The sequence below is a fragment of the Nerophis ophidion genome, linkage group LG03 (genome assembly GCF_033978795.1).
Source record: "Nerophis ophidion isolate RoL-2023_Sa linkage group LG03, RoL_Noph_v1.0, whole genome shotgun sequence".
Taxonomy (NCBI): domain Eukaryota; kingdom Metazoa; phylum Chordata; class Actinopteri; order Syngnathiformes; family Syngnathidae; genus Nerophis; species Nerophis ophidion.
Window position 1 is genome coordinate 7,777,767 of NC_084613.1, and position 16,114 is coordinate 7,793,880.

At 36.1% G+C, this 16,114-nt stretch overlaps 1 protein-coding gene across 1 annotated transcript in view; it reads left to right on the forward strand.

The window, feature by feature from the left end:
* stag1a (STAG1 cohesin complex component a) overlaps positions 1–16,114 on the forward strand; it is a 150,641-nt gene that overhangs the window by 90,506 nt on the left and 44,021 nt on the right. The window contains exons 8-13 of the mRNA XM_061894147.1: positions 3,176–3,327; positions 3,397–3,470; positions 9,308–9,431; positions 9,502–9,600; positions 9,664–9,743; positions 9,815–9,922. Of these exons, the coding sequence (XP_061750131.1) occupies positions 3,176–3,327; positions 3,397–3,470; positions 9,308–9,431; positions 9,502–9,600; positions 9,664–9,743; positions 9,815–9,922 (637 nt within the window). The remainder of the gene's footprint in view (positions 1–3,175; positions 3,328–3,396; positions 3,471–9,307; positions 9,432–9,501; positions 9,601–9,663; positions 9,744–9,814; positions 9,923–16,114) is intronic.

Consider the following 16,114-nt stretch of genomic DNA (forward strand, 5'->3'; position numbering starts at 1 on the left):
CCACTAAAATGTCCTCCACAAACAAAAGAAGTGTTATAAAATTTGTTTAAAGGGGCCACAAAAATGTCCCCCACAGACAAAAGTAGTGTTTTAAAACGTGCTTAAAAAGGGCCACTAAAATGTCCCCCACAGACAAAAGAAGTGTTATAAAATGTGTTTAAAGGGGCCACTAAAATGTCTCCCACAGACAATAATGTTTTAAAACGTGCTTAAAAAGGGCCACTAAAATGTCCCCCACAGACAAAAGTAGTGTTATGAAACGTGTTTAAAGGGGCCACAAAAATGTCCCCCACAGACAAAAGTAGGGGTTTTAAAACGTGTTTTAAGGGGCCACAAAAATGTCCCTCACAGACAAAAGTATTGTTTTAAAACTTGTATAAAGGGACCCCAAAAATGTCCTCCACAGACAAAAGTAGTGTTATGAAACGTGTTTAAAGGGGCCACAAAAATGTCCCCGACAGACAAAAGTAGTGTTTTATAACGTGCTTAAAAAGGGCCAGTAAAATGTCCCCCACAGACAAAAGTAGTGTTTTATAATGTGCTTAAAAAGGGCCACTAAAATGTCCCCCACTGACAAAAGTAGTGTTATAAAATGTGTTTAAAGGGGCCACTAAAATGTCTCCCACAGACAAAAGTAGTGTTATAAAATGTGTTTGAAGGGGCCACTAAAATGTCTCCCACAGACAAAAGCAGTGTTATAAAACGTGTTTAAAGGGGCCACAAAAATGTCCCCGACAGACAAAAGTAGTGTTTTATAACGTGCTTAAAAAGGGCCACTAAAATTTCCCCCACTGACAAAAGTAGTGTTTTAAAACGTGCTTAAAAATGGCCACTAAAATGTCCCCCACAGACAAAAGAAGTGTTATAAAACGTGTTTAAAGGGGCCACTAAAATGTCTCCCACAGACAAAAGTAGTGTTTTAAAACCTGCTTAAAAAGGGCCACTAAAATGTCCCCCACAGACAAAAGTAGTGTTATAAAACGTGTTTAAAGGGGCCACAAAAATGTCCCCGACAGACAAAAGTAGTGTTTTATAACGTGCTTAAAAAGGGCCACTAAAATGTCCCCCACTGACAAAAGTAGTGTTTTAAAACGTGCTTAAAAAGGGCCACTAAAATGTCCCCCACAGACAAAAGTAGTGTTTTATAACGTGCTTAAAAAGGGCCACTAAAATGCCCCCCCCAGACAAAAGTAGTGTTTTAAAACGTGCTTAAAAAGGGCCACTAAAATGTCTCCCACAGACAAAAGTAGTGTTTTAAAACATGCTTAAAAAGGGCCACTAAAATGTCCCCCAAAGACAGAAGAAGTGTTTTAAAACGTGCTTAAAAATGGCCACTAAAATGTCCACCCCAGACAAAAGTAGTGTTTTAAAACGTGCTTAAAAAGGGGCCACTAAAATGTACCCCACAGACAAAAGTGGTGTTTTAAAACATGCTTAAAAAGGGCCACTAAAATGTCCCCCAGAGACAAAAGAAGTGTTATAAAATGTGTTTAAAGGGGCCACAAAAATGTCCCCCACAGACAAAAGTAGTGTTATAAACATGCTTAAAGGGGCCACAAAAATGTCCCCGACAGACAAAAGTAGTGTTTTAAAACGTGCTTAAAAAGGGCCACTAAAATGTCCCCCACAGACAAAAGTAGTGTTTTATAACGTGCTTAAAAAGGGCCACTAAAATGTCCCCCACAGACAAAAGTAGTGTTTTAAAACGTGCTTAAAAATGGCCACTAAAATGTCCACCCCAGACAAAAGTAGTGTTTTAAAACGTGCTTAAAAAGGGCCACTAAAATGTCCCCCACAGACAAAAGTAGTGTTTTATAACGTGCTTAAAAAGGGCCACTAAAATGTCCCCCACAGACAAAAGTAGTGTTTTAAAACGTGCTTAAAAATGGCCACTAAAATGTCCACCCCAGACAAAAGTAGTGTTTTAAAACGTGCTTAAAAAGGGCCACTAAAATGTCTCCCACAGACAAAAGTAGTGTTATAAAATGTGTTTAAAGGGGCCACAAAAATGTCTCCCACAGACAAAAGTAGTGTTATAAACATGCTTAAAGGGGCCACTAAAATGTCCCCCACTGACAAAAGTAGTGTTTTAAAATGTGCTTAAAAGGGGCCACTAAAATGTCCCCCACAGACAAAAGTAGTGTTATAAACATGCTTAAAGGGGCCACTAAAATGTCCCCCACTGACAAAAGTAGTGTTTTAAAATGTGCTTAAAAGGGGCCACTAAAATGTCCCCCACAGACAAAAGTAGTGTTATAAACATGCTTAAAGGGGCCACTAAAATGTCCCCCACAGACAAAAGTAGTGTTTTAAAACGTGTTTAAAGGAGCCACAAAAATGTCCCCGACAGACAAAAGTAGTGTTTTATAACATGCTTAAAAAGGGCCTCTAAAATGTCCCCCACTGACAAAAGTAGTGTTTTAAAACGTGCTTAAAAAGGGCCACTAAAATGTCCCCCACAGACAAAAGAAGTGTTATAAAATGTGTGTAATGGGGCCACTAAAATGTCTCCCACAGACAAAAGTAGTGTTATAAAACGTGTTTAAAGGGGCCACAAAATGTCCCCGACAGACAAAAGTAGTGTTTTATAACGTGCTTAAAAAGGGCCACTAAAAAGGCCCACTAAAATGTCCCCCACAGACAAAAGTAGTGTTTTAAAACGTGCTTAAAAAGGGCCACTAAAATGTCCTCCACAAACAAAAGTAGTGTTATAAAACGTGTTTAAAGGAGCCACAAAAATGTCCCCGACAGACAAAAGTAGTGTTTTATAACGTGCTTAAAAAGGGCCACTAAAATGTCCCCCACTGACAAAAGTAGTGTTTTAAAACGTGCTTAAAAGGGGCCACTAAAATGTCCCCCACAGACAAAAGTAGTGTTATAAACATGCTTAAAGGGGCCACTAAAATGTCTCCCACAGACAAAAGTAGTGTTATGAAACTTGTTTAAAGGGGCCACTAAAATGTCCCCCACAGACAAAAGTAGTGTTATAAACATGCTTAAAGGGGCCACTAAAATGTCCCCCACAGACAAAAGTAGTGTTATGAAACTTGTTTAAAGGGGCCACTAAAATGTCCCCCACAGACAAAAGTAGTGTTCTCAAACCTGCCTATAGGGGCCACTTGACTTGAGTGCTGGCTATAGACCGCTTTGACTGTGTCCCCTGTTTCCATGGCAGCGATGAAACTCATGACGGCGCTGGTGAACGTGGCCCTCAACCTGAGCATCCACCAGGACAACACGCAGCGGCAGTATGAGGCGGAGAGGAACAAGATGGCCGGCAAGCGCGCCAACGAGAAGCTGGAGCTGCTGCTGCAGAAGAGGAAGGAGGTAGGCCATCGCTAGTGTTGTTTTCTTTTCACAGCCTGAAGCAGATTGTTCACCTTTGTGTCCACGCAGCTTCAAGAAAACCAGGATGAGATTGAGAACATGATGAACTCCATCTTTAAAGGCATATTTGTGCATCGCTACAGGTAATATTCTTCTTTATGTTGGCCACACCCACTAACATGTACTCGGCAGTCATTGTAGCGGCGAACAGCTGTCTTGTCAGCTGATGCGCTAGCAACCAGGTTGCCAAACCCCACTTAATACAATCATAATTTATCATAGAGCACATCCGCACCAAGGCAACCTCGGGTAATGTACATAATTTGGTATTAGTTTGGCCAGTCGGCTTCTATAATCAGGATAGGATAAGATAGATAGGTCTTTATTGTCATTGCACAAGTACACTCAAACTTTGTTTTCAGCACAAACAAAACAAGATGAGACAAACAGTGTACCATTACGTCGATGGCGAGCTACCAGTCGACCGCGGGGGGTGTGTCAGTCGATCTCCAGCCAGGCTTTTAAAAAAAAATAGACCTAAAAATGAGTGATCGTCAATCTTCACCAAGACGTCACTTAAATGACATTCACGGTACCGGAGGGTCTTGTGAGATGACGCTGGCTGCTGCAAGATCATTATTATGAAAATATGACCGAGAGGAAGGCGAGAAACACTTTTTATTTCGACAGACTCTCGCGCCGTACCTTCCGTCAAAACTCTAAAGGCCGACCGCACATTTCCTAGCTTCACAATAAAAGCCCTGCTTCATGCTGCCTGCGCTAACTGAATACAGAGTCTCGGAAAACTGGCGTGCACAAGCGATCCCTCAGAAAGCTGATGTGCACGCCAGCTTTCCGAGACGTTTATTTTGTTAGCGCAGACAGCATGAAGCAGGGCTTTTATTGTGAAGATAGGAAATGTGCAGTCGGCCTTTAGAGTTTTGACGGAAGGGACGGCGCGAAAGTCTGTTGAAATAAAAAGTGTTTCTCGCCTTCCTCTCTGTCATTTTTTCATAATAATGAACTGGCAGCAGCCAGCGTCATCTCACAAGACCCTCGGGTGCCGTGAATGTCAATCAAGCAAGCTACGGAATTTGCCGCCAATGTTTTTCTTGTAAAGTGTATGGAAGCTGGATGAATTAGATGCCAAAAACCAACCACTTTCATGTGGTATTGTACAGAAAGGACAACTTTTTTTTCTCCTCCATTTGAAAATGTGGGCGTTGTCATCATTACTGTCTGATTCCAATCAATGCAAGTCATCAGAATCAGGTAATACACCAACTTATATTCTTGTCTTCGTGAAAGAAAGACATCTATATGTGTTACACATGCTTGTATTATCATTAAACACATTTAACTTGTTTACAAAAATGTCTCTTTCATAAATAAATAAATATAAATGATATATATAAATGAGGTAGATCCCCTCGAGTTGGTCAATTGAAAAGTAGCTCGCCTGCAGAAAAAGTGTGGGCACCCCTGGTGTGCAGGGTTACAGAACAGGACTGCTGATGGGTCGCCACAAGGCGCCCCGTAAAAGATGGGGGAAAAGGTAAACGCTGGGAAAGGATGAGTAAAAAAATACAATCTTAGGAGCCCAGTCTGGACTGGGAAAAAAACCTACGTAGCAAAGCACATGTACATATTACAACGTACATCTCCAGGTATCTAGCAACAGAAGGGAGGGAGTGGGGGGCCGTGGTGGCAGGCTGCAGCTCTCAGGCGCTGCCCATTAGTCCATCACCCCTATGAGATTTGCGTCGAGGACTTTGGATGGAGGGTGAAGTATGTGTGGCATATATATTTTTTGTGGATGCATGTGTGTGTGTGTAAGCCTGCAGCGTGTCTCTGTTCCGCGGCCTTGATGTCGTGCAGCCGCCAGTCAGTCCAAAGTCAACAACAACAGGTGTGTGTCCATGAGAAACAAGAATCAATCAATCAATCAATGTTTACTTATATAGCCCTAAATCACTAGTGTCTCAAAGGGCTGCACAAACCACCACGACATCCTCGGTAGGCCCACATAAGGGCAAGGAAAACTCACACCCAGTGGGACATCGGTGACAATGATGACCCAGTGGGACGTCGGTGACAATAATGACTATGAGAACCTTGGAGAGGAGGAAAGCAATGGATGTCGAGCGGGTCTAACATGATGCTGTGAAAGTTCAATTCATAATGGATCCAACACAGTCGCGAGAGTCCAGTCCAAAGCGGATCCAACACAGCAGCGAGAGTCCCGTTCACAGCGGAGCCAGCAGGAAACCATCCCAAGCGGAGGCGGATCAGCAGCGCAGAGATGTCCCCAGCCGATACACAGGCAAGCAGTACATGGCCACCGGATCGGACCGGACCCCCTCCACAAGGGAGAGTGGGACATAGAAGAAAAAGAAAAGAAACGGCAGATCAACTGGTCTAAAACGGGAGTCTATTTAAAGGCTAGAGTATACAAATGAGTTTTAAGGTGAGACTTAAATGCTTCTACTGAGGTGGCATCTCGAACTGTTACCGGGAGGGCATTCCAGAGTACTGGAGCCCGAACGGAAAACGCTCTATAGCCCGCAGACTTTTTTTGGGCTTTGGGAATCACTAACAAGCCGGAGTCCTTTGAACGCAGATTTCTTGCCGGGACATATGGTACAATACAATCGGCAAGATAGGATGGAGCTAGACCGTGTAGTATTTTATACATAAGTAGTAAAACCTTAAAGTCACATCTTAAGTGCACAGGAAGCCAGTACAGGCGTAATGTGATCAAACTTTCTTGTTCTTGTCAAAAGTCTAGCAGCCGCATTTTGTACCAACTGTAATCTTTTAATGCTAGACATGGGGAGACCTGAAAATAATACGTTACAGTAGGGAGTTTGTTGCGTCTTCGCCGCACTGTCCTTCGGGAGAGTCTCCAAGCCAGGGAAAGAATCCAAGTTAGAATGTTTCTTATGCCAGTGAAAATAACATTTGCTTTTCACTCTAAATTGTCTATGACTGGTCCTCAAATTCATCCTGCAGGGCAGACAGTCAGACACGTCAAAAACAAGATTATGCTCCAAATAATCCAAGTTTTTACTAATACCTCAGATATTTGTGCAAGAAGCAGTAAGGAGGTCCTGAGTAAACAGGTTTTTAAAAGGAAAGTAATAATTTATCTGAGTCTGTAAATTAGTTTGCTAGGCGATGATTTTTGTTTGGTTTTGTATTGTGTAGTCATATTTATATGGTAATTATTATTCTGTGACTGTAAATATTTGCTTGTTTTCTTATTGATGCTTTCATTTTTTTCTGTATTGCATAGTTATATTTATATACTTTTACGTGTGATTGTATTGAGTTTGTGGACCACAGGAAGACTAGTGGGTTGTTGTGGCAACCAGCTAATGGGGATCCTTAATCAAAATCAAATCAAAAGTGGTAAAGGAATGGCTTAATCAGGCTAGAATGAAGGTTTTACCTGTATAATGACCTTCCCAAAGTCCTGACTTAAAAGTGTGGACTAGAGATGCGCGGTTTGCGGTCTCATCCGCGGAGTCAGCGGATAAACCGCGGGTCGGGCGGGGGACATGACGAAAAAATAGATTTTGATTAGATTCGGGCGGGTGGCGGTTGAACCATTCGGAAATATTTGATATACACGGTTCAGGGATCGGTATCCTTTACCATTCAAAGAGCCATTTAGGACCTGTGTCACAAAGCGAAGAAGACAATAGGAGACGCAAACATTCTCTAGAATGACTGCCGGCAGTCACCAAGTTAATAAGTATTAGGGCGTGCTATGAAGCCATTGGCTTTGTCGCCTTCTACAACATGTACGATCTGATTGTCAGTCCAGCAACACGTTGTGTGTGGCTTCCACAGACACACGCACACGACTGCAAGGCATACTGGGTGACACAGAGTACACTAATGGTTGTGATATAAACAATTTTAACACTCTTAGCAATATGCGCCACGCTGTGAAGCCACACCAAAAAAGAATGACAAACACATTTCGGGAGAACATCCTCACAATAACACAACATAAACGCAACACAACAAATATCCAGAATCCTTTGCATCCATGACACTTCCTGAATATACTTTATAAAGTATAAAAAAATAAATAAATAAAAGATAAAAAATTGTGAATGTGAGATAAAATGTCAAAATTATGAAATTAAAATCCAAAACAATGAGTTAAATAAAAAGTTAAACTTGTATCAAAAAATAAAAATAGATAAAAGATCAATCCATCCATCCATTTCCTACCGATTATTCCCTTTGGGGTCGCGGGGGACGCTGGTGCCTATCTCAGCTACAATCGGGCGGAAGGCAGAGTACACCCTGGACAAGTCGTCAAAATCAAAACATCAGGAATGTGAGATAGAATGTGGAAATTTTTAAATTAAAGTCCAAAACAATGAGATAAAAAGTCAAACTTGCGATAAATCAAAATTAGGAAATTAAAAGTCAAAAGCATGAAAAACATTTCCAAATTATTAAATATTAAGCCATAATGATGATAAAGTGAAATTATGACATAAAAAAGCATGATTACGAGATAAAAAGGACGAAATTATGAAATAAAAAGTCTAAAATAGGTAAGAACTTCTATGAGATGAAGTCAAAAATATCGGATAAAAGTCAAAATAATTGGATGAAAAGTGATCATTATTTGGTAAAAAAAGAAAAAAATTGATAAAAAGTAGAAAAAAATGAATAAATAAAAGATAGAAAATCGCGAATGTGAGATAAAATGTCAAAATTATGAAATTAAAATCCAAAACAATGAGATAAAAAGTTAAACTTGCGATAAGTCAAAATTAGGTAATTAAAAGTGAAAAGTATGAGAAAAAAACGTCAAAATAATTAAATATTAAGTCATAATTGATGACAAGTTGGAATTGTGACACAAAAAGCATGATTGTGAGATAAAAAAGACATTTTGAGATAAAAGATTAAATAAAATGTGATAATTATTTGATAATTATTCGAAATTATTAGATAAAAGGTCAAATAAATAAAAAAAATAAAATCTAAAAATCATGAATATGAGATAAAATGTCAACATTTTTAAATTAAAGTCCAAAACAATGAGATGAAAAGTCAAACTCCTGAATATACTTTACACCCTCGCTAGCAACAATCACCCCCCCCCCCCGTGCGTTGGTAAGGTGGGCGGGGTTGGGGGTGTAAAATATATTTAGGGTGTGTCACGGATGCAAAGGATTCTGGGTATTTGTTGTGTTGTGTTTATGTTGTGTTACTGTGAGGATGTTCTCCCGAAATGTGTTTGTCATTATCGTTTGGTGTGGCTTCACAGCGTGGCGCATATTAGTAAGTGTTAAAATTGTTTATATCACAACCATCAGTGTACTCTGTGTCACCCAGTATGCCTTTCAATCTTGTACGTGTGATTGCGGAAGCTCCACACAACAGGCTGCTGGACTGGCATGCAGTTTGTACATGTTGTTGAAGGTGTCAAAGGCAATAGCTTCACAGCACGCCCTTATCTTCGTCATCAGGATGAACACCATTGGATATTCGCGAGAACGCTAGCGGCTCCCATTGTCTTTTTTTATTCTGTGAAACGAGTTTAAATAGCTCTTTGAGTGGTAAAGGTGGCCGACCTCTGATGTATTTCAACGGGCGGGCGGTCGCGGTTCTGATAAAATGTTGGTTCGGGTGGATGACGACTTTGGTGATGCGGTTGCGGATGCTATAATTGCCTATCCGCGCATCTGTAGTGTGGACAATGCTGAAGAAACAAGTCGATGTCCGACATTGCTGTATGTATACTTTTGATTGCGCACATTTTCAGTAGAGCCATAATAAATTCATAAAAGAAGCAAACTTCATAAATGTTTTTTGTGAGCAACATGTGCTCCAATCACTACATCACAAAAAAATAAGAGTTGTAGAAACGATTGGAAACGCCAGACAGCCATGACATCATGTTCTTTTACAAGTAAACTTTTAACCGCCACCGATCCTTTCCTCCCAGAGATGCCATCGCCGAGATCCGAGCCATCTGCATCGAGGAGATCGGCGTATGGATGAAGATGTACAGCGACGCCTTCCTAAACGACAGCTACCTGAAGTACGTCGGCTGGACGCTACACGACCGGGTGAGTTCCGTAGAAATCACAGCGCTGTTTCCATTTCCTGTTGCTTAACCTGCACCACTCTGGCGTTCAGCAAGGCGAGGTGCGTCTCAAGTGCCTGAAAGCGCTGCAGAACCTGTACACCAACCGCGACTTGTTCCCCAAGCTGGAGCTTTTTACCAACCGCTTCAAGGTGACGCCAACACAGCACTGGCCAGAAAAGAGTGGAATTGTTATTTTTCTTCTGTCATGACAGGACCGTATCGTCTCCATGACGCTGGACAAGGAGTACGACGTGGCCGTAGAGGCCATCCGACTAGTCACTCTCATCCTGCAGTCAGTAGATCCTTTTATTCGTTTCATTTGCTCCACTCCCACAGCTGTCACAACACTCCTGTTATTTGCAGGGGGAGTGAGGACGCTCTGTCCAATGAGGACTGCGAGAACGTCTACCACCTGGTCTACTCTGCCCACAGGCCCGTGGCTGTGGCCGCTGGCGAGTTCCTGCACAGAAAGTGAGTCCGTATGGCCCGCAGCTCAGTATTTAACAGTTATCATTATTTGGTAAAAAAAAGAAAAAATTGATAAAAAGTAGAAAAAAATAAATAAATAAAAGATAGAAAATCGTGAATGTGAGATAAAATGTGGAAATTATTAAATTAAAGTCCAAAACAATGAGATAAAAAGTCGAACTTGCGATAAATCAAAATTAGGAAATTAAAAGTCAAAAGCATGAAAAAAAAGTCAAAATTATTAAATATTAAGCCATAATAATGATAAAGTGAAATTATGACATAAAAAAGCATGATTACGAGATAAAAAAGACGAAATTATGAAATAAAAAGTCTAAAATAGGTAAGAACTTCTATGAGATGAAGTCAAAAATATGGGATAAAAGTCAAAATAATTGGATGAAAAGTGATCATTATTTGGTAAAAAAAAAAAAAAAATGTAATAAAATGTATGAAATAATAAATAAATAAAAGATAAAAAAATCGTGAATGTGAGATAAAATGTCAAAATTATGAAATTAAAATCCTAAACAATTGAGATAAAAAGTTAAACTTGCGATAAGTCAAAATTAGGTAATTAAAAGTGAAAAGTATGAGAAAAAAAAACGTCACAATAATTAAATATTGAGTCATAATTGATGACAAGTTGGAATTGTGACACAAAAAGCATGATTGTGAGATAAAAAAGGCATTTTGAGTTAAAAGATTAAATAAAAGGTGATAATTATTTGATAATTAATCGAAATTATGAGATAAAAGGTAAAATAAATAAAACATTTAAAGTCTAAAAATCATGAACATGAGATAAAATGTCAACATTTTTAAATTAAAGTCCGAGACAATGAGATGAAAAGTCAAACTCGCGACAAATCAAAATTTATGAGATAAAAAAAGACGAAAAGATGAAAAGTCAAAAATATGGGATAAAAAGTCAAAATAATTGGATGAAAAGTGATCATTAGTTGGTTAAAAAAAAGAGACAAAAGGTATAAAAAAATTAATAAATAAAAGATAAAAAATCAACAAATCATGAATATGAGATAAAACGTCAAAATTATGAAATTAAAATCCTAAACAATGAGATAAAATGTCGAACTTGCGATGAATCAAAATTAGGAAATCCATCCATTCATCCATTTTCTACTGCTTGTCATTTTGTCACATTGTCAAAATGCTATTTAAAAACACAAAACAATAAGCGGTAGGAAATGGATGAATGGAAAACAATAAATAGTGGAGTAAAAGAGAAACGTGTGATGTGAAAGTAATAATACATTAAAAAACAAGTAAAAATACGTATAAAAGTATATATTCCCACAGCGTGTCAGCTTGCAAAGTGCAGAATCAGAAGCCAAATAAAGGTTTACATGCGCTCATCTTGATTGTAATTAACATCATTCAGTGAGGAAGATGTTGCACTTTTTAACCAAAAACCTGTGAAAAAAGGTAAGAACTTTTATGAGATGAAAAGTCAAAAATATGGGATAAAAAGTCAAAATAATTGGATGAAAAGTGATAATTATTTGGTAAAAAAACATCGAAATTATGAGATAAAAGGTATCAAAAAATAAAAATAGATAAAAGATTAATCCATCCATCCATTTTCTACCGCTTATTCCCTTTGGGGTCGCGGGGGACGCTGGTGCCTATCTCAGCTACAATCGGGCGGAAGGCAGGATACACCCTGGACAAGTCGCCAAAATCAAAACATCAGGAATGTGAGAGAAAATGTGGAAATTATTAAATTACAGTCCAAAACAATGAGATAAAAAGTCGAATTTGCAATAAATAAAAATTAGGAAATAAAAAAGTCAAAAGCATGAAAAAAATGTCCAAATTATTAAATATTAAGCCATAATATTAATAAAGTGAAATTATGACATAAAACAAGCATGATTAAGAGATAAAAAAGACAAAATTATGAAATAAAAAGTCTAAAATAGGTAAGAACTTTTATGAGATGAAGTCAAAAATATGGGACAAAAAGTCAAAATAATTGGATGAAAAGTGATCATTATTTGGTTATAAAAGAAAAAATTGATAAAAGGTATAAAAAAATAAATAAATAAAAGATAAAAAATTGTGAATGTGAGATAAAATGTCAAAAATATGAAATTAAAATCCAAAACAATGAGATAAAAAGTTAAACTTGTATCAAAAAATAAAATTAGATAAAAGATCAATCCATCCATCCATTTCCTACCGCTTATTACCTTTGGGGTCGCGGGGGGCGCTGGTGCCTATCTCAGCTACAATCGGGCGGAAGGCAGAGTACACCCTGGACAAGTCGCCAAAATCAAAACATCAGGAATGTGAGATAAAATGTGGAAATTATTAAATTAAAGTCCAAAACAATGAGATAAAAAGTCATACTTGCGATAAATCAAAATTAGGAAATTAAAAGTCAATAGCTTGACATTTTTTTTCCAAATTATTAAATATTAAGCCATAATGATGATAAAGTGAAATTATGACATAAAAAAACATGATTACGAGATAAAAAAGACGAAATTATGAAATAAAGTCTAAAATAGGTAAAAACTTCTATGAGATGAAGTCAAAAATATGGGATAAAAGTCAAAATAATTGGATGAAAAGTGATCATTATTTGGTAAAAAAAAAAAAATTGATAAAAGGTATAAAAAAATAAATAAATAAAAGATAAAAAATTGTGAATGTGAGATAAAATGTCAAAATTATGAAATTAAAATCCAAAACAATGAGATAAAAAGTTAAACTTGTATCAAAAAATAAAAATAGATAAAAGATCAATCCATCCATACATTTCCTACCGCTTATTCCCTTTGGGGTCGCGGGGGGCGCTGGTGCCTATCTCAGCTACAATCGGGCGGAAGGCAGCGTACACCCTGGACAAGACGCCAAAATCAAAACATCAGGAATGTGAGATAAAATGTGGAAATTATTAAATTAAAGTCCAAAACAATGAGATAAAAAGTCGAACTTGCGATAAATCAAAATTAGGAAATTAAAAGTCAAAAGCATGAAAAAAATCTCCAAATTATTAAATATTAAGCCATAATGATGATAAAGTGAAATTATGACATAAAAAAGCATGATTACGAGATAAAAAAGACGAAATTATGAAATAAAAAGTCTAAAATAGGTAAGAACTTCTATGAGATGAAGTCAAAAATATGGGATAAAAGTCAAAATAATTGGATGAAAAGTGATCATTATTTGGTAAAAAAAAAAAAAAAAATGATAAAAGGTATAAAAAAATAAATAAATAAAAGATAAAAAAATCGTGAATGTGAGATAAAATGTCAAAATTATGAAATTAAAATCCAAAACAATGAGATAAAAAGTTAAACTTGTATCAAAAAATAAAAATAGATAAAAGATCAATCCATCCATCCATTTCCTACCGCTTATTCCCTTTGGGGTGGCGGGGGGCGCTGGTGCCTATCTCAGCTACAATCGGGCGGAAGGCAGAGTACACCCTGGACAAGTCGCCAAAATCAAAAAATCAGGAATGTGGGATAAAATGTGGAAATTATTAAATTAAAGTCCAAAACAATGAGATAAAAAGTCGAACTTGCGATAAATCAAAATTAAGAAATTAAAAGTCAAAAGCATGAAAAAAATGTCCAAATTATGAAATATTAAGCCATAATAATGATAAAGTGAAATTATGACATAAAAAAGCATAATTACGAGATAAAAAAGACGAAATTATGAAATAAAAAGTCTAAAATAGGTAAGAACTTCTACGAGATGAAGTCAAAAATATGGGATAAAAGTCAAAATAATTGGATGAAAAGTGATCATTATTTGGTTAAAAAAAAAAAATTTGATAAAAGGTATAAAAAAAAATAAATAAAAGATAAAAAATCGTGAATGTGAGATAAAATGTCAAAATTATGAAATTAAAATCCAAAACAATGAGATAAAAAGTTAAACTTGTATCAAAAAATAAAAATAGATAAAAGATCAATCCATCCATCCATTTCCTACCGCTTATTACCTTTGGGGTCGCGGGGGGCGCTGGTGCCTATCTCAGCTACAATCGGGCGGAAGGCAGAGTACACCCTGGACAAGTCGCCAAAATCAAAACATCAGGAATGTGAGATAAAATGTGGAAATTATTAAATTAAAGTCCAAAACAATGAGATAAAAAGTCGAACTTGCGATAAATCAAAATTAGGAAATTAAAAGTCAAAAGCATGAAAAAAATGTCCAAATTATGAAATATTAAGCCATAATAATGATAAAGTGAAATTATGACATAAAAAAGCATAATTACGAGATAAAAAAGACGAAATTATGAAATAAAAAGTCTAAAATAGTTAAGAACTTCTACGAGATGAAGTCAAAAATATGGGATAAAAGTCAATATAATTGGATGAAAAGTGATCATTATTTGGTTAAAAAAAAAAAAATTGATAAAAGGTATAAAAAAAAATAAATAAAAGATAAAAAATCGTGAATGTGAGATAAAATGTCAAAATTATGAAATTAAAATCCAAAACAATGAGATAAAAAGTTAAACTTGTATCAAAAAATAAAAATAGATAAAAGATCAATCCATCCATCCATTTCCTACCGCTTATTACCTTTGGGGTCGCGGGGGGCGCTGGTGCCTATCTCAGCTACAATCGGGCGGAAGGCAGAGTACACCCTGGACAAGTCGCCAAAATCAAAACATCAGGAATGTGAGATAAAATGTGGAAATTATTAAATTAAAGTCCAAAACAATGAGATAAAAAGTCATACTTGCGATAAATCAAAATTAGGAAATTAAAAGTCAATAGCATGACATTTTTTTTCCAAATTATTAAATATTAAGCCATAATGATGATAAAGTGAAATTATGACATAAAAAAACATGATTACGAGATAAAAAAGACGAAATTATGAAATAAAAAGTCTAAAATAGGTAAAAACTTCTATGAGATGAAGTCAAAAATATGGGATAAAAGTCAAAATAATTGGATGAAAAGTGATCATTATTTGGTAAAAAAAAAAAAAAATTGATAAAAGGTATAAAAAAATAAATAAATAAAAGATAAAAAATTGTGAATGTGAGATAAAATGTCAAAATTATGAAATTAAAATCCAAAACAATGAGATAAAAAGTTAAACTTGTATCAAAAAATAAAAATAGATAAAAGATCAATCCATCCATCCATTTCCTACCGCTTATTCCCTTTGGGGTGGCGGGGGGCGCTGGTGCCTATCTCAGCTACAATCGGGCGGAAGGCAGAGTACACCCTGGACAAGTCGCCAAAATCAAAACATCAGGAATGTGAGATAAAATGTGGAAATTATTAAATTAAAGTCCAAAACAATGAGATAAAAAGTCATACTTGCGATAAATCAAAATTAGGAAATTAAAAGTCAATAGCATGACATTTTTTTTCCAAATTATTAAATATTAAGCCATAATGATGATAAAGTGAAATTATGACATAAAAAAAACATGATTACGAGATAAAAAAGACGAAATTATGAAATAAAAAGTCTAAAATAGGTAAAAACTTCTATGAGATGAAGTCAAAAATATGGGATAAAAGTCAAAATAATTGGATGAAAAGTGATCATTATTTGGTAAAAAAAAAAAAAAAATGATAAAAGGTATAAAAATAAAAATAAATAAAAGATAAAAAATTGTGAATGTGAGATAAAATGTCAAAATTATGAAATTAAAATCCAAAACAATGAGATAAAAAGTTAAACTTGTATCAAAAAATAAAAATAGATAAAAGATCAATCCATCCATCCATTTCCTACCGCTTATTCCCTTTGGGGTCGCGGGGGGCGCTGGTGCCTATCTCAGCTACAATCGGGCGGAAGGCAGAGTACACCCTGGACAAGTCGCCAAAATCAAAACATCAGGAATGTGAGATAAAATGTGGAAATTATTCAATTAAAGTCCAAAACAATGAGATAAAAAGTCGAACTTGCGATAAATCAAAATTAGGAAATTAAAAGTCAAAAGCATGAAAAAAATTTCCAAATGATTAAATATTAAGCCATAATGATGATAAAGTGAAATTACGACATAAAAAAGCATGATTACGAGATAAAAAAGACAAAATTATGAAATTAAAAAGTCTAAAATAGGTAAGAACTTCTATGAGATGAAGTCAAAAATATGGGATAAAAAGTAAAAATAATTGGATGAAAAGTGATCATTATTTGGTACAAAAAAAAAAAATTGATAAAAAAATAAAT